The sequence below is a fragment of the Eurosta solidaginis genome, chromosome 4 (genome assembly GCF_040869045.1).
Source record: "Eurosta solidaginis isolate ZX-2024a chromosome 4, ASM4086904v1, whole genome shotgun sequence".
In the NCBI taxonomy this organism is placed as follows: Eukaryota; Metazoa; Arthropoda; class Insecta; order Diptera; family Tephritidae; genus Eurosta; species Eurosta solidaginis.
The window spans coordinates 58,696,495-58,710,375 of NC_090322.1; the positions used below are offsets into that span (position 1 = coordinate 58,696,495).

Here is a 13,881-nt window from a genome sequence, read left to right on the forward strand (position 1 = left end):
AATGTCCACAGGAAAGACCGCGAGAGCGGAAATGGAGGCGGCCTTGCGTTTATTATACACCACTCTGTGCAATATCATATATTTGATCCTGGCATCGACCGCAGTGACAATGTCTTAGAACGTCAAGGCCTATCTGTCCGGTCAGGCGATGCAAATCTAGAAATCATCAACATCTACATCCCTCCTGTCACCTGTTGCCCCAGTGGATACCGCCCTAATATCGAGGCCTTACTCACTGGCAACAATCGCATTATCTTAGGCGATTTCAATGCCCATCACGACCTATGGCATTCAAACTTGCGGGCGGACAGTAGGGGTGAGATGTTGGCGGATCAAATAGACGAAACGACGTTCTGCACAATAAACGGAGACGCCCCCACACGTATGGTAGGAAGCTGTCATAGCTCGCCAGATATCTCAATCGTGAGCGCAGAACTCGTAAACTGCGTCAACTGGCAGCCGATGGTAACATTGGCATCCGACCACCTGCCCATACTTATTTCGTTCGAGCGTACCGCCGACTTCATCGTCACCGAAAAACGCACTTTCATAAACTTCAAAAAAGGAAAGTGGGAAGAATATAAATCTGCAACAGAAAGCAGCTTTGCTGCCCTCCCTATCCCGACTGATGCCCGCCAAGGGGAGCGTGCCTTCCGTAAGGTCATTGAATCCGCCTCGGCACATTTCATTCCCGCCGGGAGAATTCCCGAAATCCGGCCCCACTTCCCGGCGGAGGCCGCGAGCTTAGCGAGGGAACGCGACCTTATAAGACAGCTTGATCCAGGCGACCCCCAAATAAGGGATATAAACCAATGCATCAGATTGCTTGTGGACGAACACAAGCGGGCGAAATGGGAAGAGCACCTAAGAGGTTGTAACCTCTCTACCGGTGTAGGTAAACTTTGGTCCACCGTAAAGTCCCTATCGAATCCGACTAAGCACAAAGACAAAGCTTCCATCGCCTTTGGCGATAAGGTGCTGTCGGATGCGAAAAAATGCGCGAGCGCTTTCTGCCGACAATATATAATGCATCCTACGGTCGACAAAGATAGACGGAGCCAATAGACACGCACATAAACACAAACTCAGCGCGTCACCAATTACCATCACCGCTAGAGAGGTTGAGGACGCCATTGGTCGCGCTAAACCATCCAAAGCAGTGGGCCCAGACGGCATAGCGCATGTCTTCAACCTGTCTCTTTCCACCTTTGTCATACCCGAGAAATGGAAAACGGCCAAGGTGGTCCCGCTACTAAAGCCTGGGAAACCAGCTAACGTAGGTGAGTCATATCGTCCGATATCTCTCCTATCGCCAGTGGCAAAGACGCTTGAAGCCATTTTGCTCCCTTATTTCCAAGCACATTTGCAGCTAGCCCCTCATCAGCATGGCTTCAGAAAACTCCATAGCACTACCTCCGCGCTAAATGTCATTAGCACCCAGATAAATTGCGGTTTGAATCAATATCCCCACCATAGAATAGTACTCGTAGCGTTAGACCTATCAAAAGCTTTTGATACGGTCAACCATGGCTCGTTACTGCAAGACCTGGAAGGGTCTACCCTTCCCCCATGTCTTAAAAGGTGGACCGCAAATTATCTGGGTGGTCGGCAGGCATCGGTGCAATTCAGAAACGAAACATCAAAACAAAGGAGAATTAAACAAGGGGTGCCACTGGGTGGTGTCCTATCCCCGCTTTTGTTTAATTTCTACATATCTAAGCTACCTTCACCACCGGAAGGAGTCACAATCGTTTCCTACGCCGATGACTGCACAATAATGGCCACAGGCCCAGGCCCAAAGATCGATGATCTATGCAATAAAATAAACGGCTATCTCCCTGATCTCTCCAGTTTTTTCGCCTCGCGAAACCTGGCATTGTCACCGACTAAATCTTCCGCGACCTTATTTGCAACATGGACGCCCCAAATGTCGACCATATTGAACATCCACGTCGATGGCACTACGCTACCGACTGTCCTACACCCCAAAATGTGACGTTTGATCAGGATCTACATTTTGGTGCGCACGCAACCGCAATTGTTCCAAGAATTCAGAGCCGTAATAAAATCCTCAAATCCCTTGCTGGCAGTACCTGGGGAAAAGATAAAGAAACGCTCTTGACCACATACAAAGCAATTAGCCAGCCGATTACGTGCTACGCGTCACCCATATGGTCGCCAAGCCTAAAAACCACCCACTGGAAGAAACTACAGGCCTGCCAAAATACTGCTCTCAGAATCGCCACGGGCTGTCTCCTTATGTCCCCAGAACACCATCTGCATAATGAGGCGAGAATACTCCCCATCAGGGAGAGAAATGAGATGCTGACCAAACAGTTCCTGTTGAATACCCAGAAACCTGGGCATCCCAACAGACATCTGATTGACGAACCAGCACCGCCTAGGGGCCTAAGGGGTCATCTCCGTAAGCATTTTGAGGAAATACGGCACCTGAGAACCCAGCCGTATGAAGCGGAAAAACACAAGCAGGTCCTTGGTGAACTCCATAGACAAGCGTCGGACCTTTATGTCGGGAATTGCCCGGTGAATCCAGTACATGAAGAAAAATATCCAGAACTCGCAGAAGAGGAACGCATACTCCCCAGGGAAACGCGTGTCACTCTTGCTCAACTTCGTTCTGGATACTGTAACAGGTTAAACTCTTACCTATCCAGAATCAACCCCGACATACAAAATGTATGCCCTGCTTGCAATTTGTCCCCACATGACAGCAACCATCTCTTTAATTGTAATGTGGAACCAACGCCTCTAACACCCCTTTCCTTATGGTCCACCCCTGTTGAAACGGCAAGTTTCCTTGGACTCCCGTTAGAGGATATTGATGACAATTTGTGATCGGTCGCGGCTATTAGGTGGGCTGAGCATTGCTACAACAACAACAACAACAGTGATTGTATAGCGCCATCCAGAAAGCGATTCGGACAACCATAAGGATCTAGGTCTATAACATCGAAACGCTTCTCATATGAAGTTGAAAGGTACATGAGAGTCCTATTGCGAATTTTATTATTGATTATTACAGTTAAATCACTAGCTATTGATTCGTATATCAAACCTACATTGTATCCCCTTCGCTTGGCACAATTAAATGTTCCACTCCATTGTGTCGCATATTTACGCTAATGGAATCTACTGCCACCTTAGATAGATCATTTGCAACAATTTCACGCACGCCTGCTACTTCTTTTGCATAACTTATGCTACGTAAACTTGTTGCAGCAAGCGCTTCCAATATTCGCAGTCCATCGTCGTATTTTACACCACCAACCGTGTATGGTTTCTTGTCATTTGCATTGCTTGTTTCTTTTGTATTTTGTGGATTTTTATGCGCCGCCGCTTCCCGCTCTCTTATCAACCGCTTTGAGTATACATTAAGTACTGAAATACTTAAATCACGATTAAATTCGTGTACTGGATTGTAGAATACGGCCCCGCCGGCGATAATTTCTGTAGTGCTTTCTTTGATCACACGTTCGGGTGCTTTGTCGTTCGTAGCGATCTGTTAATTCATAAAATTTAGGGCGATTTTGTTAATAACGCGAAACATATATTTACCTTATTTTCAGATATTTCCTCAACTTCCATTTTGGCTTTAAACTGCTGTGCATCCAAGTTTTTGTTATCAGCTGTTCAGTGGTGGCATACGCTGGCTGCTGCTTTCGTTGAACAGTGAATCGTGGAAACTGTTTCAACAGAGGAAATATTTAAGCAATAAAGATGCACAACACTGTTTTTTTATAAATCAACGATGATAGCCAGCCTTGGGAGGTTGTTGCTGCTGCTATCGTGGCCTTGCATTACCCGGTTGCTGTTGTGGTATATACCTTGGTATAACTGGATGTGGCGTCATTGCCCCACCTGGTCCAGTTGATGCGGACCACGAACAACAACCACCACGACCTACACTGTTTGGGTTCACTTTGCTGCTGCAAACACACCTCCGTCACAATAATTAATGGAGACCATGGAGGGGTATCGCAACAAGAGAGGCTATTTTATTGCACACATAGCCGTTTTTTTACACCGAATTTTCTAATCTTTTTTTTTCAATTTTGGATAATAAATCTTAATGGTAACAAGAATTTTTTTCTTGTATGTATGTGGAAATCAAAATTTACTATTCTGCATTAGAATTGCTCACGATTATTTATACTATGCTATTACATATTTCACTTTCTTTCTTTATAAACATGCACACATTGATATGAGTTTTTTTTGCTAAAACACACTTTAGTAGACCAAAAAATATTAAAGAATGCGTATATTAATTTCTGCAAAATGTAAATCACACAAATTGAAAAAATTTTCCACTTTTCTTTAGAATTAGAAATGGCGGATTTTTCGCACGCAAAAATTACGTATTTTGCTATCCCTTTGAAAATAATAGGTGCGAGAGAGCACGATACATTGTGGGAAAGCAAAATTTGTCAGCATGCTATTTCATTTGCACAATTTTTCATTCCAAATCGTCACCCCTGTCAAAAATTCGTGTGGCTGTGTGCGTTTTTGGTCACACGATTTTTGCAGGGTTATTTGTATGCAATATTTTACTTTTGGCAACTCTGTTCGTTGAGCGTCATACGGAGCTAGAAAACTCACTGGATGATGGCTAGTGTTTCCTGAAATCGCCCAATGTATTAGATGACATAAGCATTGTGAATGAAACCAAGTGTGATATCTTCTGCATAGACGTCAAAATTCCAAAGTGATTGGATCACCTGATTTGTAATTGACTATCGCTGTCTAATTCTGTATCTCTTTCTATCACCCGCTGAAGATAGGCGCCGTCATATTGAACACCCTGCCAAAACGCTAAAAAGTAGCCATATTGAACATCCTGTCAGGCAGTTGACAGATAAGATATCACACTTAGTTTCATTCACAATTGACATAAGCTTTAAGCTAAGGCCACATTGGGCATACTTCACTGCTCTGCATAATGTTCTTCGCATATATTCTTATGAAGCATTTCACACCTAGCGGAAAAATAGTGAATCGTAGTGTACTGCAGCTCAATGTGGCCTTAGCTTTACGTCTCTGCAATGTATGTTCAGTAATTTGACGTAAAATCTTAACCGTTCAGTTGATCAAAAATATTCAACAAATTTCGCGCTTTCGGCAAACACAGCTGTTGATCAGATCGTGAGAGATAATTTTCTGAACGCACCGGTGATCGATCTGAGCCCGAATTACATTTTACTGAATTCCGAAGGTCTTTTGCAATTCTGGGATTTGAAAGACAATCCCGGATCCCATGAATATTCCGAGATAATTCAGAGATTGAATTATGGTCGAAAATAACTCTATAATGTGTACAAATATAAGGATTTTCCCAAAAAACATAACTTCAGTACTGTAACTTCTATCTTGGATGGTTATTAAAACACGAGAAATGTTCGGGTTAATTATTTCAGTACTTTATTTTTCAGTGCTCAATATTGAATGCTGAACCGGAAGTCCACCATCTTCTTTTTCTTCCATTTGTTACAATTTCAACCATTTTAAACAATTTCTAATGAACTTTTCCACTTTCATTATCATTCGCGGAAACCAGTAATATAAACCTAGTCTGCTGAGAGTTTAATCTATATATAGATGGCCCATTTTCGCATGAATCAATTGTATAACGTTATTTTCCATTTCATACGGTACGTAAAGCGCATCTTTGCCGTCCGGTTTACTTCTATATACTAGCCCATCAATTAGTTTATAATCTTGAAGTTCCTCATTTTCCAATTGTTTTCTCATCGATTGAATATCTTTGTCTCTTTCTTGTGCTACTTGAATTCGAAATTCTACCTCATCTGAATTTATGGTTGAAGCTATCTGCCTCCTGCTCAAAGCATATACATGGCCCATTGATGTGCCCTTCCTATGCTGTATTTTATAGTTATAATTTTCAAGTTCAAGAGCCCACCGGGATGTCCTAGGATTCAGCTGTTTTCTATCAGGAGTCGTAGTTAGGGAATTGCAATCAGTAACTAGCATGAATGGTATACCATCTAAATAATGTCTAAATCTTCTTAAAGGATATATTATGGACAAAGTTTCCAATTCAAAACTGTGGTATTTCGATTCCGAACTCGATGCGGTTTTAGAAAAATAGGAGATCGTATGGAATTTATTATCTTCCTGGCGTTGCAGTAGAACTGCACCGAAGCCAATACTACTGGCGTCACAGTGTAACTCAGTTTCCTTGGTAGGGCTATAAATGGCTAGAACAGGGCTCTTAACTAGTCTAGACTTCAGCTCCAGGAAGGCTTCATGGCATTTGTCATCAAAATCAAATGGGGTATTCCTTTTAAGTAAGTTCTGCAGTGGCTTAGCTATTTCTGAGAAGGACGGTACAAATCTGCGGAAATAAGAAAACATCCCTAAACATGATTGTAACTGCTTCAAGTTTGAAGGGCCGGAAAATTTTGTATACTTTTTATGTGAGATTTACTAGGTGCTATTCTTTTATGAGTGACTTTGTAATCTAAATACTCAATTTCCTTATACCCAAACTTACATTTACTCATATCAAGTTTCAACCTTCGTAATGAAATTCGTTCCAGTACTGATTTTAAAAGTTTAATGTGCTCGTCATATCTCTCGGTGGCAACAACTATATCGTCCCTATAAATAATAATTTTTTTTTGTCTATCATGTCTCCGAAGATGTTGTCAATACCGCTGGAGCATTTTTTAACCCAAATTGTCCATGAGGGGTTGTGAAAGATGTAAATGATATGAACTCAGGATCCATATGAACCTGATGAAACCGCTCTTTAAGTCCAATACCGAAAAATATCGTCTATTCTGCAAGTACTTAATACAGTCATCGATCAGTGGTAGCGGATAATTATCGCTAAGATTTGGTTTGTTAAGTGCCCTATAGTCTACGCACATTTGAGTTTTCCGTTCTTTTTCTTGACCAGCACAATAGGGGGACTCATGAAAGCATATAAACTTATAAGGTGTAAAATTACATCCATTTACACACGCGGTTATATGAACGCACCTAGTAATACTCCTGATAAACTTGATTGATAAAAATTAAAAAATGCCAAGATTAAGTGAAAAAACAAAACTAAAACGCCTTTACTTGCTGATGTTGAAGATTTCTGATGAAAATGCCTGCTGTAATGTCTGCAAGGTTGCATTCTGTGATCGCTGCAGCTCGGACGATGACTCGAAATTTAATATCAAACTAATTTTAACGTTGAAATGTTTGAGAGAGAGAGTTTATTTCTAGAACAGGGATTAGAATATAAATGTGATGACAATCGAACAGATAATGGAATTGTACAAATTAAACTTACCGCGGTTGCGTCTCGTCCGGCTTACTTTCAGCGAATGATATTGACAAGAGACAATCGCGGTTTACATTCCAATGCATACATACAAACAGATGATTCACAATAAATACAAGTAACAAATGATCGACAGGGTTGCGTGCGGCCGTGCTGCCACACCCCCGCCCCCGTGAATCAACAAGATTCACCAGATTCTACGTCCAACAAAGCCAATTTGGATGCAGCTCGCCGCCACGTTCCTTTCGAAGTACGCACGTCCGCTTGCCTGACGACGCCATCAACTCCTGGGTAGACTTGTTCTATAACGCCTCGACACCTTTGATTACGTGGTATGGAACTGTCGCAAATAAACACAATATCGCCAATCTTCAAGGATCTTGTAGCCTCACACCATTTCGCACGACGGGTTAATGTTGGCAAATACTCTGCAATCCACCTCTTCCAGAAGTGATCTCGTAGTTGGCGAGCAATCCTCCACTGCTTTCGCAGAGCACATAGCCTTTCGGGGTGTACATGACTCGCTGGTGTGTGCGCAGTGTTGGCCGTGCCGAGCAAGAAATGGTTTGGCGTGAGTGGTTCCTCCTGGTCAGGTGATATTGGCAGATGAGTGAGAGGACGAGAGTTGACGACGTTTTCCGCTTCGATCAAGAAGCAAAGCAGTGTGTGTTCCTTCGGACATCTCTCTTTCAGTGTTTGACGCAGCACTCGTTTTACGCACTGCACCATCCGTTCCCACGCACCGCCCTCGGATGGATTGATCGGACAGTTGAACCACCACTCCACTCCTTTACTTGACATTTCTGCCTGCAAGCGCTCGCAGTCGAATACTTCACTAAACCGTTTAGCTTCTTGATTGGCGCCCACAAAATTTTTTCCATTGTCTGACCTTATTCTCACGGGAACTCCGCGACGATTGAAGTCATGAGCGAGTTCCAAGTGTATCGCCCTAATGGTGAGGCAGGTGAACAGTGCCACCCAGCGTTTCTCTTGACGTCGCCCGATCGTGACAATGATAGGGCCAAAATAATCGAGGCCGGTGTAGGAGAACGGTCTTACGTACGGCGTTAAACGATCAACGGGCAATGGGCCCATAGTGGGTACAACTGGCGCCGCTCTGGACAATCGACAGACTTGACAGCTACTAATAACGGTTCGAAGTAACTTACGCAATCGGGGTATCCAATATTTTTGACGGATTTCGCAGATTGTTGCTTCTGCGTTTTGATGTTTCATGGCAACGTGATGGTGGTTCACTAGAAGCTTTGTTAACGGATGATTTGAGGGTAATATAATAGGACGTCGAGTGGGAACTGGTAGCCATTCTGCGGCGTCGATGCGACCTTTCACGCGAAGGATACGATGCTCATCTATGTAAGGCGAGAGTTTGTAGATCACACTTGACCGAGAGATGGGAGTGCCTTTTTCGAGCAAACGGAGTTCTGCGGCGAACGCTTCAGCTTGAACCTGGCGATAAATAACTGTCTTTGCCGCTTCCAATTCCCATGGCGTTAATCCATAGACCTCATCAGGTTGCTTACCGTTGCGGCATCGCCCCACGAAACGAGTCACCCATCCAATTGTTGGGATCAGTCTGCAAAAAGATGTAAAACGGTTGTAATCGACAAAAATATTACTCACAACGGCCAAGGCATGTTTCGGTCGGAGTTCTTCATCGCCGGAAGCGTCAGTTTCTTGGATTTCGGGGCCTGTTGGCCAATACTCTTTTCTCATTCGCAAAAACTGTGGGCCACTTAACCAACACGATTCGGACTCAGTGCAAGTGCGTCTAGCTCGGGTGGCTTCGTCGGCAACGTTATGACCTGTTGGTATCCATCTCCAACTACATAATGTTGTAGCGGCTATGATTTCCGCCACTCTGTGGGCGACAAATGGTTTATATCGTCTATGTTCGCTGCGTATCCACTTGAGTACGGTTGTTGAATCGGACCATAGGACACAATCGGATATGACAACCTCATGCTCCTCACGGATTGTTTGCATCAATCTTGTGCCGAGAACTGCGGCTTGCAGCTCGAGGCGCGGCACAGTGAGTGGCTTCAGTGGAGCGCAGCGTGATTTTGAACAGACGAAGGATACGCTTATTTCACCAGCCGAGTTTTCGATCCTCCAATATGCCACTGCTGCGAACGCCTGTTCGCTAGAATCAACAAAAATGTGCAGCTGAATATCGTTTGGCTTTTCGCACCGAAAGTAGTATCTTGGAATTTGCAAACATGTGGTTGGTGGAAGTCGTTGTTGCCATGAACGCCAAGCATCATTGAGATCGTCGGCTAATTGTTCATCCCATTTAATCTTCCTTCGCCAAATTTCACGCATTAATAATTTCGCTGTAATCGTAAGGTTGTTGAGAAATCCGAGGGGGTCGAATATCGACATTACAATGCTGAGCAGTTCTCGTTTGGTGGGTTTCCGTTCGCCAGTGTTGATGGCGTCGTCTATTTTGTGGAATCGAAGTCTAAAGGTGAAACAGTCGGTAGACGGCTGCCAGACCATACTAAGAATTTTCTCAACGGCTATCCCTTCCTTGCTAAGAATGGGTATGGCAAATTCCGTCCCGTTGAGTGCCTCCAAAACTTCTTGCGAATTCGATGTAAAGCGGCGTAACTCGAAGCCTGCAATCTTATGGATGTCACGCACTTTCTTCGCTACGTCGATTGCTTCCTTAGCATCGTTAAAACTATCAACGAAATCATCCACATAATGTCGTTCAAGGATCGACTTCACGGCTCGAGGAGACTTCTCTTGGTGTTCTAGGGCGTTCAGGGATTTCACATACTGGGCGGCACACGGAGAGCAAGCCGCTCCGAACGTCATTACTACCATCTCGAATACCTCTGGTTGTTTTGATGTGTTGCCGTCACGCCATAGGAAACGTTGTGAACATCGGTCCTCCTTACGTATGCGTACCTGATAGAACATTTCCTTTATATCGCCACATACTGCTACTGCTCCTTCCCGAAAGTGGAATAGCACGGACGGCAGAGGCTGGTATTCTTGTGGACCCTTAAGCAACTGGGAGTTGAGAGAAACACCATGGGACTCAGCTGCAGCATCAAACACTAGGCGAAGTTTTCCAGGCTTGTTAAGATTGGTCACCCCAAAGTGTGGCAAGTACCAAGTTTTTTGGGAGCTTTGTGCTGCTTCATCTGGCGTGAGTCTACGCGCGTAGCCCTTGGTGACGTAAGAGTCCATGATGTCCTTGTACGCATTGGCGAAAACTGGATCTTTTTGCATGCGCCTTTCAATACCGACCAAACGTTTGTACGCAGCTGAGTAGCTTTCAGGGAGATGGACGTCGTCTGTTTTCCAAAGCAGGCCGGTTTCGTAGTGCCCGTCTACATGGCACGTGGTTGAGGCAAGCAATGAACGTGCTCGCACGTCTGCCTTGCCCTCAATGGGTGGTGATGACCTTACTCCAAACCCTTCGGTGCTGAAATAGTCAGCAATCATGACGTCAAGCCTTTGCTCAGACGTATGCCCTACGAAGAGACTTGTGTTCGATTCTGGTGAAGGGGCTGTTGAGGGTCCAAATACTGTCCACCCCAGCTCAGTGTGGGCGGCATACGGCCCGTTGGCATTGATTCTTATGGTCTCACTCGGAAGTCCTAAGTGGTAGTGATCTAGCCCTATGAGTAGTTTTGGTGTAGCACCGTTATATGGTACTAGTGGTAGAAATCGGTTATGACTAATGCTTTGACAAATATCAGTATCGCTCAGAGTCTGACATGGCAAATTCAGATCACGTACACTGTAGACATGGCGAAGCGTGTGCTTTTTATTCATACCACACCCGCTAACCAACATGCTTGTAATGTAACTGCTTGGTCCGGGGCGAGAGGGGTGGCGGTTAGGCATGGTGGTAGCCCGGCTGAGGCTCGTCGGCGTTGAGGCGCGGTTCTTGCCACCTTCCTCAACCCACAGTCACAAAAACAAAATTATAATTGTCATGCCTAGGGAGAAAAACATAGGGACCTGTAGAAGATAAGGAGAAGGAAAAGGAGAAGAGAGCAAGCAGGAGAAGACCGTCCGAGTCAGGTGGAGTCATCCCACCCCTCTTGTTCATGAGGAATTCCCTTGTCCTGACGTTCGTCCGTCTGTAATGGTCTAGTCTAAATCACCGTCCGTCAGTGGGTTGCAAAACCTAACTCATTCCTAGTGTGCCACAAGGGCAACACCCACACTAACACAAAAGAAAACTTAGAGGGCCTGCATTTTTCCTAACACTGTTTCAGCCAATAAATTCGAAATAACTCATTTCCTCTTTATACAAGTTTATTTTCACAAATTCTATGTTTACTTATATCTAGTGATTTGTATTGGCAATTCTAAATTCTATTATTTCTTATCCTGGTCTAAACTCAATCAAAATAACAAAAAGGATACTGCAATTACTGCATATAATATTCAAAGTAAAAAAAATGTCAAATAGATAACAAGAAAATAAAATAACCCAGATAGGAACACCCTCTTACTACAATCTTTAACTCTTGCTTGCATTAAGCAATAGTTACGGTGATCAATAAAATATGTGCATACGATTATATGGAAGGCAAAGAAACAAAAAAATAAGAGAGATTACAACAAACTAGATAGAGATTACCATTCATTATATATAACCATTCACGTACTCATCTCCTCACGCTCATCTGCAGTCCAGGTACCAAGGCTGTAGCAGCGGGAGCTGAAAGAAAACAGAAACAAAGAGCAAAAAAAACCCTATTCCATGTACTTTTGCACTATTATATTCTATTACCTCATGGAACTTTCAGTTCCGGTTTGTAATAGTAAAAACACGCATGCACATTTTTTTGCGAGCGTGTTAATTACAAAAAGAAAAACGTTTAAAAAAAATAAAATAATGAAAAAAAGTGAAAAGAATCGCGAGCTGAGTGCGAAACACGCTTTTAGTGAAAGTATTGTAGTAAGTATAAAAAAAAACCAAGTGGTTAAAAATTAAGTGATAAAAAAAGTTACAAATGTGGAGAAAAAAAAAGGAGGTGACACGTGTGTCATGTAGTTTCTCCAAGTGCGTGGAGTAGGGTCCTCCTTTCACACAAAGAAAAATCCAAGCCAAAAAAAAAAAATGAAAAGGATTTCTATATTTTTTTGTCTGGAAAACGAAGTGAAAAGAAAAATATAATGAAAACAAAATTTAATAGAAAGAAATTAGAAATATGTAATAAAAATCGAAAAGATTCCTGTGTACCCACGGATTAGGGTGTGAGAAAAAAAATCAAAAAAAAAAAAAACAAATTTAGGCAAATACTTAGTAAGCACCAAAAATATTGAAATATATATAAGCAAATGAAATTATATGTAGGTATGTGCGAAAAAAAAAGAAATGTGTGTGAAGTGGTTGATACATATGTGTGTGTGTTTTTCGGTAAGTTAAATATGTATGAAAGATGTGTATGCATATAAGAATGAGAAGATACCAAAAAAAACTAACTTACAATTCACCAATATTTCAGGCTTAGGAGTTAAGGGAAATTCAGGGCATAAATCTTACAATCTAAAACATAATTTTTAAACAACAAAAAACCTAAATCAATATTGTCGGTCCCCTCCGTGGTAGTTTGGTGTTGTCGTATTTGCGGCGAATTCGAATAATGTGCTGAGTGTACTCTCTACCTTTGAGATGTCTTCTCACCACAGCCCTGCTGATGTAGCAATCCACACCAGCGACCAGCTATATATAACTCACCGCTAATTGTAGTTTGTGATATGATGTGATACAACGTGAAGTGATGTGATCTGATGTGATGTGATATGTTGCGTGCTCTTGTTCGGTGTGGTGTGATGTGATGTGCAGCCCTCTCTTTGCGTGTGTTTAAGTTGTGTTTTGGGATAATAGCCTTTCACCTGCTAATAGCTTTGGTTGTGTTTGTGCTTACCGTGTATTTTGATGGATAGTTGGAATTGCTTGATGTTGGTTTTACTATTTCCGTGTTTGAATGTGTTGTATCAGAAAGTATGTACAAATGTGGTCGTGGTGTTTTTGAGTGTTGCGTGGTTATTGTTGGTGTGGTTGTGTGGTGGTCGCCGGTGTGTTTGTGATCGGCAGGTGTGGTTGCTGGTTGGATGTTTCGTGGTTAAGGTTATGCGTGTATTTCTGAGGTTGTGGTTTTGAATGTGGATCTGCGGTGTAGTAGCTTATCTATGTTTCGGTGGTTGGTTGCAAATGCGTGTGGTTGTGAATATGGATGTATGCAATCTTTTGGTGCGGATGCGATTTTTCTTACTTTTTCCTTTTTTTTTTTGTGGTTTGGACGAGTGAGAGTGTTTTATGTTGTACTGGTGGCTTACGTGTTCGGTGTGGGTTGTTGTAGCTATTGGTGTTTGTGACTCGGTGTGGTTTGTAGTTGGTGGTTCGGGTGCCTCGCACCGTTGCTTTAAGCGAGTCTCCTTGTGGTGATGCTAAGAAAAGGAAAACCAAACAATAAAAATATGAAGCTGGGCATAACAATGTCATGTATAGCATTTATAGGCCATTTCTCCGGCGAACTTTAATGTTTATCTGCCCAAACATAAATCAATTTTAT

At 43.0% G+C, this 13,881-nt stretch overlaps 1 protein-coding gene across 1 annotated transcript; it reads right to left on the minus strand.

Annotated features, from left to right (window-relative positions):
• Positions 1-2,878: 2,878 nt before the first annotated feature.
• LOC137247934 (tRNA (guanine(26)-N(2))-dimethyltransferase-like) lies at positions 2,879-4,331 on the minus strand. Its single transcript, XM_067778860.1, has 3 exons — positions 3,577-4,331; positions 3,081-3,520; positions 2,879-3,012 (listed from the first exon to the last, which is right to left on the minus strand). Exons 1-3 carry the CDS (start codon positions 3,604-3,606, stop codon positions 2,889-2,891), a joined length of 594 nt encoding a protein of 197 aa, XP_067634961.1. The 5' UTR covers positions 3,607-4,331; the 3' UTR covers positions 2,879-2,888.
• Positions 4,332-13,881: the final 9,550 nt, after the last annotated feature.